This window comes from Ranitomeya imitator, chromosome 1, assembly GCF_032444005.1.
Source record: "Ranitomeya imitator isolate aRanImi1 chromosome 1, aRanImi1.pri, whole genome shotgun sequence".
Taxonomy (NCBI): Eukaryota; Metazoa; Chordata; class Amphibia; order Anura; family Dendrobatidae; genus Ranitomeya; species Ranitomeya imitator.
In genome coordinates this window covers 888,629,090-888,647,382 of record NC_091282.1, presented here as the reverse complement: position 1 = coordinate 888,647,382, position 18,293 = coordinate 888,629,090, and the positions used below count along the sequence as shown (strand labels likewise).

The 18,293-nt window shown below is 43.5% G+C and overlaps 1 protein-coding gene across 1 annotated transcript in view; it reads right to left on the bottom strand.

The window, feature by feature from the left end:
• CHRNA6 (cholinergic receptor nicotinic alpha 6 subunit) overlaps window positions 1-1,425 on the bottom strand; it is a 51,847-nt gene extending 50,422 nt beyond the window's left edge. Inside the window, exon 1 of the mRNA XM_069743157.1 lies at window positions 1,080-1,425. Within this exon, the coding sequence (XP_069599258.1) occupies window positions 1,080-1,155 (76 nt within the window). The 5' untranslated portion in view covers window positions 1,156-1,425. The remainder of the gene's footprint in view (window positions 1-1,079) is intronic.
• Between the last annotated feature and the right edge of the window lie 16,868 nt (window positions 1,426-18,293).

Below are 18,293 nucleotides of genomic sequence, written 5' to 3'. Positions count from 1 at the left end.
TGTCTGATTTCCTGATCACTCAGTCTGTCAGGCTCATATGTATAGGTGCTACAATTAGGATTAAAGAAGCTCGACTACATTTGTCTTTACAGTGATCAAATCAACCAGAAAATTAGGTTAAAAGCCTTGTAATGTCAAGGCAAGACTTTAAAAAATTTTATTGTGCAAAAACACTGAAAGAAACCAGAAATGGGTTTCAGAAGGCATTTCTGCCAAACCCATTTAAACTTAATATGACAAGTGAAGCAGATGTTATGCAAGGTACTTGTGATTGCATCTCTCCCCGAAGTCCTCGTTTAATGCATGGCTAAACCATATTAAATTTTTATTGACTAAATTGTCTTGGTCTTTCAACCCTTTTCATGCCAGAGGGCATTTATTTCTCCAGCAATCAAAGCAACATTTAAACAGTTAACATACCCATTTAAAAAAAATTCCAAATATTAACATTTAACTTTAACATTAGCTGAAAAAAATAGATTTACAATATAAATTAAAAACAGTGTTAAAATGTCAAACTATACACCATTTCTTTAAAAAAATAGTAACATTTGCAGTAGATTAATTAATAAAAATAGATTTTAAATATATTACATTATTAGGGTGTATATTCAGATAAAGGTTGCCATAAATGTACCTAATAACCCTTGATGCTAGCAAATATCCAGTAGTAGAGATATTAATACATAATTGTGCACAAAAAAAATAGCCGTAGCAAAGCTCCATTTGTGACTTCTCTAATTTTTGGGCGCATTGTGACAATGAAGTAGATTTACCTTCACAGACATGTACATGTAGCTATATAGATAGATATATATATATATATATATATATATATATATATATATATATGTAAAACATATTTCTTTTTGTGCATATGTATATACAATTGTGTATGTATATACTGTATAAATAAATATATGTATGTACATATGGGTAGTATGCGGATGTTTGGATTTAAATGTCTAACCAAAAATATTACAATAATTACTTTGTGTAGATTTGCTATAATAAAGTAAAAAAATCTTAAATATACTCTAATAGTTCATACTTATAGTATTTATTATAAAATGTCTTACCTTTCAAGCCCGTCAAGAGAATAATTGAAAAGTAGTAGAAAAATATTTCAGTTTTCTTTATACTATGAAAAATCATTTCTTCTGCAGCAGCAACCAAATTGGGGGCGAACAAACACAAACAAGAGTGATTTCAGGAACCACACAAGAGCGTGAATCCAATAGAGAATGAAAATCAAGGTCGTCTTAAGACATCAGACGCAGGTAAAATGATAATTTTGAAATGTGTCTCAAACCAAACAGGTGAATGGAAAAAAAATCAATCTGCTCTGCTTTCACAGAGACTGCATGTGTGTTTCTTCCATGAGCAGAAGATTCAGAGGGAAAAGTACCCGTTCATGTGATACAGAGAATGCAGCCCCAGGGGATATACATGGGAAACAGTAAGAGGATAGTTCTAAAGAGATTGAGGCAGGACAATGGCGTGTAACCTGCATTCTTTACACGCCAGCCAGAATTTCCCATAGGGAGATGTCCAGATGTTTATAAGCAATCCACCTAGACCACGTATGATCGTGACTGACTGTAACTAGAAGATCTGCATTTATTGAAAATAGTCCAGCTACATTAGAACTTGCCTCCTGTCCTTGATTTACTAGAGGTAATTAGTAAGTCCACGATTATAGGCCCCTTGAGCATTTTTACTGATCTATATACTCTGTACCACAGGGTATATGAACATTTTTATGGAGCTTAAATTAAGAGTTTAATTATGAAATGTTGTTGAGTTCTCTCATGAAGACAGTTACAAAAACTGGAATACTTTCTTCCAGAAACAGCAGCACTTCAGATTGGTATTGCAGCTCCATTCACATGAATAAGACTAAGCTGCAATACCACACACAGCCTATAGATGATAGTGGCGCTTTTCTTGGGTTAAGAAAACCCAACACAACTCCTATAAAGTTTTGCTAACATACTGAACAGCACATCTGCCCAACAAGCAGAAGCGATATGGAATTTATCCATTGTTTTAGATATGATTGATCAGCTCTCCATAGAATCCCAAACTCCCAAGGCCCATTCTACAGCGATACAACATTGTGTACAGCAGTGTCACCTTCACAATGTTCTACTTATTCGTCACAGATAAGTTTCTAGTGAAGGCATCGTCAATATAGTTAAAAAGAAGATCTCAGAAGAGAGAAGCTTATAGGAAAAGTCAGAAGAAGGTTATCCCTTCAATAGGGCTTATGCTGAAACAGCTGAAATACTAAATTGCTTGTCTGACCTGTCGAATGAATGTCTTCTAAAACATGGCTCCATCAAAAGATCTAATTAAAAGGTTAAGTCTGCAATTTACAAAACTATGTCTGCAATGGTAGATTCCAGAAAATTACAGTTTTACTTGGGATGAGGCAGTTGCTCTGGTTTGTCTTAAAGAGAGCCTGTCACCAGGTTTGACCGTTATGAGATACAGGCACCACCTCTCAGGGCTAATATACAGCATTCTATAATGCTGTATATTTGCCCCCAACCCGATCTGAAAGACAAAAAAAAAAGACTTTACTATACTCACCTAAGGGGGGATCTGGTCCGATGGGTGTCGCTGGTCTTGTTCAGGAGCCTCCCTTCTTCTTGCATTGCCATCCTCCTTTTTGCTTAGTGTGGATGGCGTGTCTCTATTTCATTCAGGGCAGTCCCACACGTCCAGATAATTCCGGTACCGGAAAAAATCGGTACCAGAATTATCCGTGTCCGTGTGCCCCTGCGTTTATGTGGCACATCAGTGTGGCACACGTGTGCCGCCCATGTGCCCACTGGGTACCACACGGAGAGTGCAGGAGACAGCGCTAAAGTTTAGCGCTGTCCCCTGCATCATGCTGAAACCGCGATTCATATCTTCTGTGCAGCAGCGTTTGCTGCAGAGAAGATATGAATCATCCATTTTTTTGTGGTTTTTCGTGTATAAAATAAAGGTCCATGTCCCCACCCCCTGTGCGCCAGCACCCCCCCCCCCCCGCTGTTCTGAAAATACTCACCCGGCTCCCTCGTTGGCTGTTGCTGCTTCCTGTCCTGGCCACATCTTCTACTGTATGCGGTCACGTGGGGCCGCTCATTTACAGTAATGAATATGCGGCTCCACCCCTATGGACGGTGGAGCCGCATATTCATGACTGTAATCGGCGGCCCCACGTGACCGCATACAGTAGACGGTGCGGCCAGGAGAGGAAGCAGCGACAGCCAACGAGGGAGCTGAGTGAGTATTTTCAGAACAGCGGGGGGGCGCACAGGGGGTGGGGACATGGACCTTTATTTTATACACGAAAAACCACAAAAAAAATGGATTATTCATATCTTCTCTGCAGCAAACGCTGCTGCACAGAAGATATGAATCGCGGTTTCAGCACCATGTGGGGGGGACAGCGCTTACTGGAGCGCTGTCTCCTGCACGGCACACGGACTGCACACGGACAACGTCCGTGTGCGGTACATGTTTTACACGGACCCATTGACTTTAATGGGTCCGTGTAATACGTGCGCTCCCACGAACTCTGACATGTCTCCGTGTTTGGCACACGGAGACATGGTCCGCAAAAAATCAATGACATCTGCACAGATGCGTCTACGTGTGTCAGTGGCTCCGGTACGTGAGGAAACTGTCACCTCACGTACCGGAGCCACTGACATGTGAAACCGGCCTCACACAGTGTTTCCCAGCATCGCGCTCCTGCGCAGGCATACTTCTCTGCCCCGACTAGGGTAAAGTACTGCAGTGTGCTTGTGCCTGGGCCTCTTTGACCTTTCCCGGGTCTTGCACACTGCAGTACTAGACTCTGCCCTCAATAGGTGAGTATAATAAGAGCTCTTTTTATTGTCTTTCAGGCCAAGATGGGGGCATATATACAGCACTCTAGAATGCTGTGTATCAGGTCTGAAATGTGGCAGTCTTATATTGGTCAAACAGGTGACAAGTTCCCTTTAAAAGTGTGTTCTAATCTTCTGTCTTTGCGAGCACTCCGCTCCCATGCCTCCCGATTTTTTTTCGTCAACAAAGCCATATATTAAGGTGTGGGGGTTTTGTGGGACAAATTGTAATTTTGAATGACACAGTTCATTTTCCAATACAATGTACTGAAAAATTGAAACAAAATTCCATGTGGAATGAAATGATGAAAAACATGCAATTCCACCATTGTTCTTTCGGGTATATTATTATCGTGTTTTTTGTATGATAAAAATTACCTGGCAGCATGATTGCCTAGGTGAGTACCATTATGGTGATAATAAACTTAGATTAGGTTTTTATTTAATATGCAAATTGCCTCTTCTGAGAAAAAGAGGACTTAAACTCTATAGCGCCACCTATTGGAAGTAGCAATCCTACAAGTCACAATCAACTCTTTAACGAGTTGTGCAATATGACTTAGGATTAAAGCCAAATCAGTATCTCAATTCGCAGACACGGTGTTTCGGGCTGTTGGTCCTCGTCAGTGCGAAGCATGAGAACTGATTTGGCTAGGTGAGAGGCTCTGGACTGGGGTCTAAGGGGTATTGTTTCTCCTTGTGGAGAGTGACATCCCATCTCTGGCTTGTCAAGGTAAGGAGGCTTATTCGCCATGCAACGCTCCTCTGGGAAATTAAATATGCAAATTGCCTCTTCTGAGATGGCGAATAAGCCTCCTAAAGGTACCTTCACACTCAGCGACGCTGCAGCGATACCGACAACGATGTCGATCACTGCAGCGTCGCTGTTTGGTCGCTGGAGAGCTGTCACAGACAGCTCTCCAGCGACCAACGATCCCGAGGTCCCCGGGTAACCAGGGTAAACATCGGGTTACTAAGCGTAGGGCCGCGCTTAGTAACCCGATGTTTACCCTGGTTACCAGCGTAAAAGTAAAAAAAACAAACACTACATACTTACCTACCGCTGTCTGTCCCCGGCGCTCTGCTTCTCTGCACTCCTCCTGCACTGACTGTGACGTCACCGCTCTGCTTTCCGGCTGACCGACGCTCACAGCCAGTGCAGGAGGAGTGCAGAGAAGCAGAGCGCCGGGGACAGACAGCGGTAGGTAAGTATGTAGTGTTTGTTTTTTTTACTTTTACGCTGGTAACCAGGGTAAACATCGGGTTACTAAGCGCGACCCTGCGCTTAGTAACCCGATGTTTACCCTGGTTACCAGTGAAGACATCGCTGGATCGGTGTCACACACGCCGATCCAGCGATGTCTGCAGGGAGTCCAGCGACGAAATAAAGTTCTGGACTTTCCTCAGCGACCAACGATCTCCCAGCAGGGGCCTGACCGTTGGTCGCTGTCACACATAACGATTTCCTTAATGATATCGTTGCTACGTCACAAAAAGCAACGATATCGTTAACGATATCGTTATGTGTGAAGGTACCTTTACCTTGACAAGCCAGAGATTTTAAGTGGTTGAAAAAAAAAATTAAAAATTTTGTAAAAAACATTTTGCTTTCTATCAACGCCGGTAAGTTTTTTATTTCACCGTCTGTGTGAGAGTTTCTTTTTTTCTATGACGATATGACATTTTCATTTATATCAATTTGTGGAACATATGTGGTTATCAATACCATACTGGTTAATTAATATTATGCTTTGCTAGACCAGACTTTTACAGATGCCGCAATACCAAATATCTTTTTTTACTTCTGTATTGTTTTGGTTTATTTTTAACAAGAGATTCTTTGATCACTTGTTCTATATACTACACAATCCATAGCATTGCAGTATATGGAAAAAGTCATGGTCTCCTTATAGTCTTTGCCTGATCTTAACAGGAGGACCAAAATGGTAACGACAGGGGCCTTCTTCTTGAAAAACTCAGCTGAAAAATGTGTTGTGTGCCCATATCCCTTGGGACAAATGCTTACTATGTAACATAGTCAGCATTTACCATGTGTGCAGAGAGCTCAGCTCCTGAGCTCCTGTATGAAGGTGTATAAAAATAGTTGACAATCACTGATTAATACCGCCCACTGGACTCCATGTCCTAAGACTAAAGCAAGCAAAGATTTTGATGAACAGCATGAAAATTATGCAGAATGTTTTACAAATTAATCTTCTCAGCTCTATAACATGATAATGGCAAATTAGAATATTTGTCCAATATGATAACATTCCATCAAAGTGGATCTTTCATCAAATTCACAATACAAGCTGCATACATTAATATTTTTGATGAGGCTGGTGTGCTTCGAAAGTTCATGTCAGAATGGAGCTTGCTTGATTGACAGCTCCTCAGTGTCCCTCCTCCTTGCTAATGGAGCGCCCCCAGACACAGGGCCACAGGTTACTAGGTACCGGTCCTCTCTGTCTCAGTTCTGGGGTTTTCACGGTAGCTGGACCCGGTCCGTGACCCTGCTAAGGGGCGTCCAATGAAAGGGTTGATGATAGTTTGTCAAGGGTTCGTGACGCCACCTATGGTGTTCGGTCAGGGTGACCTACGCTGCTTAGAGGTCCGCTGGGGTGTTGGAATGGCAGCTAGATGGTATACCTTCCCACAGGCGAAGTGTGTCCCCAGGGCTTCCTGATAATGTAGATGGTGATGGTGTGAGGTGCAGTCAATAACGAGGACACGAGGTTGCAGTCTCTTTACCTCTTTACTGAAGACTTCAGGATCCTCAATCCAGAGCACGGTTAACAGGGCTGTCTGAGACCGGCCGGTCCGAAGGCACATCCAGAGTTCCCTTTGCAGGTGGACATCGTGGCCTACCACTAGCGCCTGTTTGTTGTAGTGCTTCCCTACTGAGCATTCGGGATAATCCTCACAACTTCTGTTCTCGTTCGTTCCAGTTCTTTCTAGTTCTTTCTATTCTCCTTCCCACAGGTTTGTTATGGCTAGGACGCACCCGTTTGACGGGAAGGCTCGGAGCTCTTCCGGGACCCTAGAGATGCCCCTCTCCACGCGTTGCCCCCTATGTCTGCTTAGGTGATGTAAGGTAGACAGCCAACCTATAATTAACTGTCCTGCGGTATTTGAAGTAAGGCATAAAGTCAGTTACTTCCTCGGTGTTCCGGGCACCGGCTACGTGCCTCAGTAGGATGTTGCCGTTCTCCGGGCACAACTCCTACTGGCTCTCCTTTGTATTTTGATCTCGTTTCTCACTGTCCACAATATCCTTCGCTTCGTGTCCTTTCTTTGGATGCCGCCGCAGATAGCGCAGGTGCGGCTCCGTAACGTTCTATCCTTGTCACTAGGTGCCTGCCAGGTTCCCACGCCTGACAGGGACCCCCCTGAATCTTCCCCCGCAACACCCCCTGCCACGGGATGTTGCCTGAACAAAACCCAGTCAGCTTCTGACTAACTTCCTATCCAACCCCTAGTTTTACCAGTGTGAGGAGTGGCCTAATAAATAAAACCTTTTGCTCCCCCTAGTGGCCGGAGTGTGAAGTGTAATGTGTGCTGGTGATACCTGGTCAGATGAACTCCTTTAGTGCCATCAGACGTACCATCACTCCCCTTAGCGGCAGAGCGACATTACTGCAACAACCAGGTCTCTGGGGCGCTGCACTGATATTTTTCACTGCTCAGAACAAGCTGCTGTTATCAGTCAGGCTGGGTAAGTGGGGGAGATTGAACACATTAGCTTTCATATCCTTCATCTGGACTTATGAAAAGCTCATTTTAATATAACTGATTATACAGACTTTCTGACCCAAATTCAAAAGATTTTCAAAATAAAAACACTGACCTCATCAGGTTTAATAGATCTACAGTTGAAACTAGAAGTTGCATACAACAGAATAAACTTTCCTGTTTTAGGCCAATTAGGATTACAATGATTATTAATATTTGCCAAATGCCAGAATCATGACAGAGAGTGTACCGGTATGTTTTAAGGCATTTTTATTACTTCCTATAAAGTTTACATACACTAAGATTACTATGCCTATTAACAATTCTGGACTGCCCATATGATGATGTCATATGTTTGGAAGCTTCTGGTAGTTTTTTGGTAACAGCTGAGTTAATTTGAGACACACCTGTGGATGTAGTTTAATGCACACCTGAAACACACTGCTTCTTTGTGTAGCATCATGGGAAAGTCTCAAGAAATCAGCCAAGATATCAAGAAGAGAACTGTGGACTTGCACAAGTCTGGCTCATCCTTGGTACAATTTCAGGATACCTGAAGGTGTCTCATTTATCCTTACCAACAATTATACGCAAGTACAAACAAGATGGGAATGTCCATCCATCATACCGCTCAGGAAGGAGACAGGTTCGGTGTCCCAGAGATGAACGTGCTTTGGTCCGACATGTGCATATTAACTCAAGGACAAAAGCAAAGACCTTGTGAAGATGATTTCGGAAGCTGGTAAGATTTTGTCAATATCCACAGTGAAACAAGTACGGTATCAACATGGGCTGAAAGGCCATTCTGCCAGGATGTAGTCTTTACTCCAAAAAGAAACATAAAAAAGCCAGATTAATGTTTGCAAATGCACATGTAAGGGGTATTCCGAGACTGTGCGATACTCCATTCCCTTCTTTAACCCCTTCATGACCCAGCCTATTTTGACCTTAAAGACCTTGCCGTTTTTTGCAATTCTGACCAGTGTCCCTTTATGATGTAATAACTCAGGAACGCTTCAACGGATCCTAGCGGTTCTGAGATTGTTTTTTCGTGACATATTGGGCTTCATGTTAGTGGTAAATTTAGGTCAATAAATTCTGCGTTTATTTGTGATAAAAACGGAAATTTGGCGAAAATTTTGAAAATTTCGCAATTTTCACATTTTTAATTTTTATTCTGTTAAACCAGAGATATATGTGACACAAAATAGTTAATAAATAACATTTCCCAGATGTTTACTTTACATCAGCACAATTTTGGAAACAAAATTTTTTTTTTGTTAGGAAGTTATAAGGGTTAAAATTTGACCAGCGATTTGTCATTTTTACAACGAAATTTACAAAACCATTTTTTTTAGGGACCACCTCACATTTGAAGTCAGTTTGAGGGGTCTATATGGCTGAAAATACCCAAAAGTGACACCATTCTAAAAACTGCACCCCTCAAGGTACTCAAAACCACATTCAAGAAGTTTATTAACCCTTCAGGTGCTTCACAGCAGCAGAAGCAACATGGAAGGAAAAAATGAACATTTAACTTTTTAGTCACAAAAATTATATTTTAGCAACAATTTTTTTATTTTCCCAATGGTAAAAGGAGAAACTGAACCACGAAAGTTGTTGTCCAATTTGTCCTGAGTACGCTGATACCTCATATGTGGGGGTAAACCACTGTTTGGGCGCACGGCAGGGCTTGGAAGGGAAGGAGCGCCATTTGACTTTTTGAATCAAAAATTGGCTCCACTCTTTAGCGGACACCATGTCACGTTTGGAAAGCCCCCGTGTGCCTAAAAATTGGAGCTCCCCCACAAGTGACCCCATTTTGGAAACTAGACATCCCAAGGAACTTATCTAGATGCATAGTGAGCACTTTGAACCCCCAGGTGCTTCACAAATTGATCCGTAAAAATGAAAAAGTACTTTTTTTTCACAAAAAAAATTTTTAGCCTCAATTTTTTCATTTTCACATAGGCAACAGGATAAAATGGATCCTAAAATGTGTTGGGCAATTTCTCCTGAGTACACCAATACCTCACATGTGGGGGTAAACCACTGTTTGGGCACATGGTAAGGCTCGGAAGGGAAGGAGCGCCATTTGACTTTTTGAATGAAAAATTATTTCCATCGTTAGCGGACACCATGTCGCGTTTGGATAGCTCCTGTGTGCCTAAACATTGGCGCTCCCCCACAAGTGACCCCATTTTGGAAACTAGACCCCCCAAGGAACTTATTTAGATGCCTAGTGAGCACTTTAAACCCTCAGGTGCTTCACAAATTGATCTGTAAAAATGAAAAAGTACTTTTTTTTCACAAAAAAATTATTTTCGCCTCAATTTTTTCATTTTCACATGGGCAGCAGGATAAAATGGATCATAAAATTTGTTGGGCAATTTCTCCCGAGTACGCCGATACCTCATATGTGGGGGTAAACCACTGTTTGGGCACTCGGCAGGGCTCGGAAGGGAAGGCGCGCCATTTGACTTTTTGAATGGAAAATTAGCTCCAATTGTTAGCGGACACCATGTCGCGTTTGGAGAGCCCCTGTGTGCCTAAACATTGGAGCTCCCCCACAAGTGACCCCATTTTGGAAACTAGACCCCCCAAGGAACTTATCTAGATGCATATTGAGCACTTTATACCCCCAGGTGCTTCACACAAGTTTATAACGCAGAGCCATGAAAATAAAAAATAATTTTTCTTTCCTCAAAAATCATTTTTTAGCCTGGAATTTCCTATTTTGCCAAGGATAATAGGAGAAATTGGACCCCAAATATTGTTGTCCAGTTTGTCCTGAGTATGCTGATACCCCATATGAGGGGGTAAACCACTGTTTGGGCGCACGGCAGGGCTCGGAAGGGATGGCACGCCATTTGGCTTTTTAAATGGAAAATTAGCTCCAATCATTAGCGGACACCATGTCACGTTTGGAGAGCCCCTGTGTGCCTAAACATTGGAGATCCCCCAGAAATGACACCATTTTGGAAACTAGACCCCCAAAGGAACTAATCTAGATGTGTGGTGAGGACTTTGAACCCCCAAGTGCGTCACAGAAGTTTATAACGCAGAGCCATGAAAATAAAATATAAAAATTATTTTCTCAAAAATGATCTTTTAGCCTGCAATTTTTTATTTTCCCAAGGGTAACAGGAGAAATTTGACCCCAAAAGTTGTTGTCCAGTTTCTCCTGAGTACGCTGATACCCCATATGTGGGGGTAAATCACTGTTTGGGCACATGCCGGGGCTCGGAAGTGAAGTAGTGACGTTTTGAAATGCAGACTTTGATGGAATGCTCTGTGGGCGTCACGTTGCGTTTGCAGAGCCCTTGATGTGGCTTAACAGTAGAAACCCCCCACAAGTGACCCCATTTTGGAAACTAGACCCCCAAAGGAACTTATCTAGATGTGTGGTGAGCACTTTGAACCCCCAAGTGCTTCATAGAAGTTTATAATGCAGAGCCGTGAAAATAATAAATACGTTTTCTTTCCACAAAAATAATTATTTATCCCAGAATTTTTTATTTTCCCAAGGGTTACAGAAGAAATTGGACCCCAAAAGTTGTTGTCCAGTTTCTCCTGAGTACGCTGATACCCCATATGTGGGGGTAAACCACTGTTTGGGCACATGCCGAGGCTCGGAAGTGAAGTAGTGACGTTTTGAAATGCAGACTTTGATGGAATGCTCTGTGGGCGTCACGTTGCGTTTGCAGAGCCCCTGATGTGGCTTAACAGTAGAAACCCCCCACAAGTGACCCCATTTTGGAAACTAGACCCCGAAAGGAACTTATCTAGATGTGTGGTGAGCACTTTGAACCCCCAAGCGCTTCATAGAAGTTTATAATGCAGAGCCGTGAAAATAATAAATACGTTTTCTTTCCTCAAAAATAATTATTTAGCCCAGAATTTTTTATTTTCCCAAGGGTTACAGGAGAAATTGGACCACAAAAGTTGTTGTCCAGTTTCTCCTGAATACGCTGATACCCCATGAGTGGGGGTAAACCACTGTTTGGGCACACGTCGGGGCTCAGAAGGGAAGTAGTGACTTTTGAAATGCAAACTTTGATGGAATGGTCTACGGGTGTCACGTTGCGTTTGCAGAGCCCCTGGTGTGCCTAAACAGTAGAAACCCCCACAAGTGACCCCATTTTAGAAACTAGACCCCCCAAGGAACTTATCTAGATATGTGGTGAGCACTTTGAACCCCCAAGTGCTTCACAGACGTTTACAACGCAGAGCCGTGAAAATAAAAAATCATTTTTCTTTCCTCAAAAATGATGTTTTAGCAAGCATTTTTTTAGATTCACAAGGGTAACAGGAGAAATTGGACCCCAGTAATTGTTGCGCAGTTTGTCCTGAGTATGCTGGTACCCCATATGTGGAGGTAAACCACTGTTTGGGCACACGTCGGGGCTCAGAAGTGAGGGAGCACCATTTGACTTTTTGAATACGAGATTGGCTGGAATCAATGGTGGCGCCATGTTGCGTTTGGAGACCCCTGATGTGCCTAAACAGTGGTAACCCCTCAATTCTACCTCCAACACTAACCCCCCCACACCCCTAACCCTAATCCCAACTGTAGCCATAACCCTAATCACAACCCTAACCGCAACACACCCCTAACCACAACCCTAACCCCAACACACCCCTAACCCTAACCACAACCCTAATTCCAACCCTAACCCTAAGGCTATGTACCCACGTTGCGGATTCGTGTGAGATATTTCCGCACCATTTTTGAAAAATCCGCGGGTAAAAGGCACTGCGTTTTACCTGCGGATTTTCCGCGGATTTCCAGTGTTTTTTTGTGCGGATTTCACCTGCGGATTCCTATTGAGGAACAGGTGTAAAACGCTGCGGAATCCGCACAAAGAATTGACATGCTGCGGAAAATACAACGCAGCGTTTCCGCGCGGTATTTTCCGCACCATGGGCACAGCGGATTTGGTTTTTCATATGTTTACATGGTACTGTAAACCTGATGGAACACTGCTGCGAATCCGCAGCCAAATCCGCACCGTGTGCACATAGCCTAATTCTAAAGGTATGTGCACACGCTGCGGAAAACGCTGCGGATCCGCAGCAGTTTCCCATGAGTTTACAGTTCAATGTAAACCTACGGGAAACAAAAATCGCTGTACACATGCTGCGGAAAAACTGCACGGAAACGCAGCGGTTTACATTCCGCAGCATGTCACTTCTTTTGTGCGGATTCCGCAGCGGTTTTACAACTGCTCCAATAGAAAATCGCAGTTGTAAAACCGCAGTGAAATGCGCAGAAAAAAACGCGGTAAATCCGCCATAAATCCGCAGCGGTTTAGCACTGCGGATTTATCAAATCCGCAGCGGAAAAATCCGCAGAGGACCAGAATACGTGTGCACATACCGAAACCCTAACCCTAGCCCTAACCCTAGCCCTAACCCTAGCCCTAACCCTACCCCTACCCCTAGCCCTAACCCTACCCCTAACCCTACCCCTAACCCTACCCCTAACCCTACCCCTAACCCTACCCCTAGCCCTAACCCTATTCTAACATTAGTGGAAAAAAAAAATTTCTTTATTTTTTTATTGTCCCTACCTATGGGGGTGACAAAGGGGGGGTGGGGGTCATTTATTATTTTTTTTATTTTGATCACTGAGATAGATTATATCTCAGTGATCAAAATGCACTTTGGAACGAATCTGCCGGCCGGCAGATTCGGCGGGCGCACTGCACATGCGCCCGCCATTTTGGAAGATGGCGGCGCCCAGGGAGAAGACGGACGGGACCCCGGCTGGATCGGTAAGTATGATGGGGTGGGGGGGGGACCACAGGGGGGGGGATCGGAGCACGGGGGGGGGATCTGAGCACGGGGGGGGGGAATCGGAGCGCGGGAGGGGTGGAACGGAGCACGGGGGGGCTGGAATGGAGCACGGGGGGGAGCGGAGCACTGGACGGAGGGGAGCCGGAGCAGTGTACCGGCCAGATCGGGGGGGCTGCGGGGGCGATCGGTGGGGTGGGGTGGGGGCACATTAGTATTTCCAGCCATGGCCGATGATATTTCAGCATCGGCCATGGCTGGATTGTAATATTTCACCGTTATAATAGGTGAAATATTACAAATCGCTCTGATTGGCAGTTTCACTTTCAACAGCCAATCAGAGCGATCGTAGCCACGAGGGGGTGAAGCCACCCCCCCTGGGCTAAACTACCACTCCCCCTGTCCCTGCAGATCGGGTGAAATGGGAGTTAACCCTTTCAACCGGCCTGCAGGGACGCGATCTTTCCATGACGCCGCATAGGCGTCATGGGTCGGAATGGCACCGACTTTCATGACGCCTACGTGGCGTCATGGGTCGGGAAGGGGTTAATGTTAATATTCCTCTTTGTCTATATTTGTATAAATGTACATACTTTTCTTGCTATGTATAATAGTTTTGACATAGGGAAAGTGCAGTGCCCATGTAGTTCACAAGATGGAGTGCTGACAGTCTCTAGTTAGTACATACACTGCACATAGTTCACTATAGGAGGGGTCAGCTGCAGTTAAGAGAGGGAGGACTTCCTCTAGGTCCTAGAGTCTAGGAGTTAGTCGCACCAGGGTGCCCAAACCATCTGGATGGGCTACAGAGCCCGGGATAGAAGCAGTGACCACGTAACGTTCTAAGTTGGAGCCCAGCCATCCAGTACTGTTAGGCGACCAAAACTACAACACACAAGATTAACAAAAATATAAAATAGTAAAATCAATTAATATCTATATGTATAAATGAACGCATATATGAAATGAATCAAGTGTGTAGCAGAAACAAGAAAGTGGTTAACCACTCAGTGAAAATTGAAGCCAAAACCAAGGCACAGATTAAAAGGGAGAACTACCAGACAAGAAATCAATATAATGGAAGAATTTTATTGATAAAAAAAAATTTCATATGGCAATGAGGCAAATCACAATAACAAAAGGGTTAAAACCACAATGTGCACACAGCAGGGTACATGGAAAAGATAATATTTAAAATATAAAATAAATAAGAGTCCTCTAGGTAAATTGGTATAAAATCATACAAATCTGATAAAAACAATGTTAGTGCATAAAGTGTCAGAATAGCTAATTATATAGGTACATATGTACTCAATGTGCATAAGTTGCAATAAAGTGTCAAGTGAGCAAATCAAAAAATACATCAATACTGAATATGCAAACCTCCCCCTTACGAAGGAAGTCAAACCAAAAGGCGCATCGGGGCGCGTGTGCACACGGGACTGTAACCCCTCGAGGTATTTTGTATACTACAATATATATTCTGGCACATTTCTCTGGCACTCGTTTCTCAGCACTTTTTGGATCTATGTAATTTTTTTATCACCTACGGAGACGGACAGGTGGCGCAACATTCCAGATCACAGCATGTCAATTTATCTTGCAGAGACGTTCAGTGTCTGCAAGATAAATATCACCGTCCAATGTATAGGACACAGTGATTTTGTATGGTTCAATTAACACATGTGGAATCAACTGCATTCAAAAGCCAGAAGCACTTTGGACGCAGCGGACATGTGCTGCGTCCAAAGTGCTGCCGATTACTGACGGTGGAAACATACCCTTAATGTCCCAAAAACTGAACGCATGGGAGATGTTGTAAATAAGTAATGGAGCTTTCAAGAGATAGATTGTACAGAGAAACTACAAAGGATCATAGGTGATTAGGGCCGAGATGCAATACATAGCTTGTGGGCACCAGTGGTACTGTCTCTTGAAGAAAATTGTAAAACCCATATGAGTTTATAACTTGCCCATGTTCAGACTAGTTCACAGTGGCACAGATGAATCTCCCTGTGGGGTCCTGTGCAAGAGTGGACCCCACTCACTGAAATGAGAAGTAGTTGGCACAATAAACTTTTCACTATGCACAGACAAGAGCAGCATCCTGTCATTCATTTACAAACCAAGCAGTTTACTATTATATAGAAGCATCATGAAAAAATTGTGAATGAGGGTAATGTAGTATTTAGGTGTAGCTGAACAGGGTCAAAGTCACTGGTGGGCCCTTGGCTTCCCAGTCTGACACTGAAGCTGGTGGTTTCCAGGCAGTGCTGCATTTAATAAAGAAGAGACCTACTTAAACGGAACTTGTCCCCTTGAAAAATGGGATTTATTTGTAGATATAAGGATACACAATAAATGTTGCCCAGCCACTTTACTGGAAGTGCAGCTATCAGGAGAACATGAACTTATTTAATACCTCCAGAAAGCTGCCATCTTACAGTCATAAGGACATGCACAAAACTGTTACACTCACTGCTCATGGAATCAATTACTATACTGTTAGCTGTGGCTGTAAGCACACACTTAAATGTAAACGTAGGCACTACTAGAAGAGTGCTGCTCAAGTAGGGGCCCAAGTCGTCATAAATATAGCGATAAACTTGGCACACACCAATATGTAGATGCAGTGAAAAGGGGGTTTAATGAGGTAGAGTACATACAGTAGTAGACATTTAGGTCTATGCAATAGACCTTCATCAATGTACCTCTCTCAATTTATTATATAGGGTACCCCGGGTCAAGTGGAGGACAAGGAGTTCCTGTTGTAGTCAGATAGCTCCTGCTGTAAAGAGGGAGCAGACCGCAGTGTGACCCCATTTTGGAAACTAGACATCCCAAGGAACTTATCTAGATGCATAGTGAGCACTTTGAACCCCCAGGTGCATCACAAATTGATCTGTAAAAATGAAAAAGTACTTTTTTTTCACAAAAAAATTATTTTTGCCTCAATTTTTTCATTTTCACATGGGCAGTAGGATAAAATGGATCATAAAATTTGTTGGGCAATTTCTCCCGAGTACGCCGATACCTCATATGTGGGGGTAAACCACTGTTTGGGCACTCGGCAGGGCTCGGAAGGGAAGGCGCGCCATTTGACTTTTTGAATGGAAAATTAGCTCCAATTGTTAGCGGACACCATGTCGCGTTTGGAGAGCCCCTGTGTGCCTAAACATTGGAGCTCCCCCACAAGTGACCCCATTTTGGAAACTAGACCCCCCAAGGAACTTATCTAGATGCATATTGAGCACTTTAAACCCCCAGGTGCTTCACAGAAGTTTATAACGCAGAGCCATGAAAATAAAAAATAATTTTTCTTTCCTCAAAAATGATTTTTTAGCCTGGAATTTCCTATTTTGCCAAGGATAATAGGAGAAATTGGACCCCAAATATTGTTGTCCAGTTTGTCCTGAGTATGCTGATACCCCATATGTGGGGGTAAACCACTGTTTGGGCGCACGGCAGGGCTCGGAACGGATGGCACGCCATTTGGCTTTTTAAATGGAAAATTAGCTCCAATCATTAGCGGACACCATGTCACGTTTGGAGAGCCCCTGTGTGCCTAAACATTGGAGATCCCCCAGAAATGACACCATTTTGGAAACTAGACCCCCAAAGGAACTAATCTAGATGTGTGGTGAGGACTTTGAACCCCCAAGTGCTTCACAGAAGTTTATAACGCAGAGCCATGAAAATTAAAAAAAAAAATTATTTTCTCAAAAATGATCTTTTAGCCTGCAATTTTTTATTTTCCCAAGGGTTACAGAAGAAATTGGACCCCAAAAGTTGTTGTCCAGTTTCTCCTGAGTACGCTGATACCCCATATGTGGGGGTAAACCACTGTTTGGGCACATGCCGAGGCTCGGAAGTGAAGTAGTGACGTTTTGAAATGCAGACTTTGATGGAATGCTCTGTGGGCGTCACGTTGCGTTTGCAGAGCCCCTGATGTGGCTTAACAGTAGAAACCCCCCACAAGTGACCCCATTTTGGAAACTAGACCCCGAAAGGAACTTATCTAGATGTGTGGTGAGCACTTTGAACCCCCAAGCGCTTCATAGAAGTTTATAATGCAGAGCCGTGAAAATAATAAATACGTTTTCTTTCCTCAAAAATAATTATTTAGCCCAGAATTTTTTATTTTCCCAAGGGTTACAGGAGAAATTGGACCCCAAAAGTTGTTGTCCAGTTTCTCCTGAATACGCTGATACCCCATGAGTGGGGGTAAACCACTGTTTGGGCACACGTCGGGGCTCAGAAGGGAAGTAGTGACTTTTGAAATGCAGACTTTGATGGAATGGTCTACGGGTGTCACGTTGCGTTTGCAGAGCCCCTGGTGTGCCTAAACAGTAGAAACCCCCACAAGTGACCCCATTTTAGAAACTAGACCCCCCAAGGAACTTATCTAGATATGTGGTGAGCACTTTGAACCCCCAAGTGCTTCACAGACGTTTACAACGCAGAGCCGTGAAAATAAAAAATCATTTTTCTTTCCTCAAAAATGATGTTTTAGCAAGCATTTTTTTAGATTCACAAGGGTAACAGGAGAAATTGGACCCCAGTAAGTGTTGCGCAGTTTGTCCTGAGTATGCTGGTACCCCATATGTGGGGGTAAACCACTGTTTGGGCACACGTCGGGGCTCGGAAGTGAGGGAGCACCATTTGACTTTTTGAATACGAGATTGGCTGGAATCAATGGTGGCGCCATGTTGCGTTTGGAGACCCCTGATGTGCCTAAACAGTGGTAACCCCTCAATTCTACCTCCAACACTAACCCCAACACACCCCTAACTCTAATCCCAACTGTAGCCATAACCCTAATCACACCCCTAACCACAACCCTTACCCCTACACACCCCTAACCCTAACCACAACCCTAAT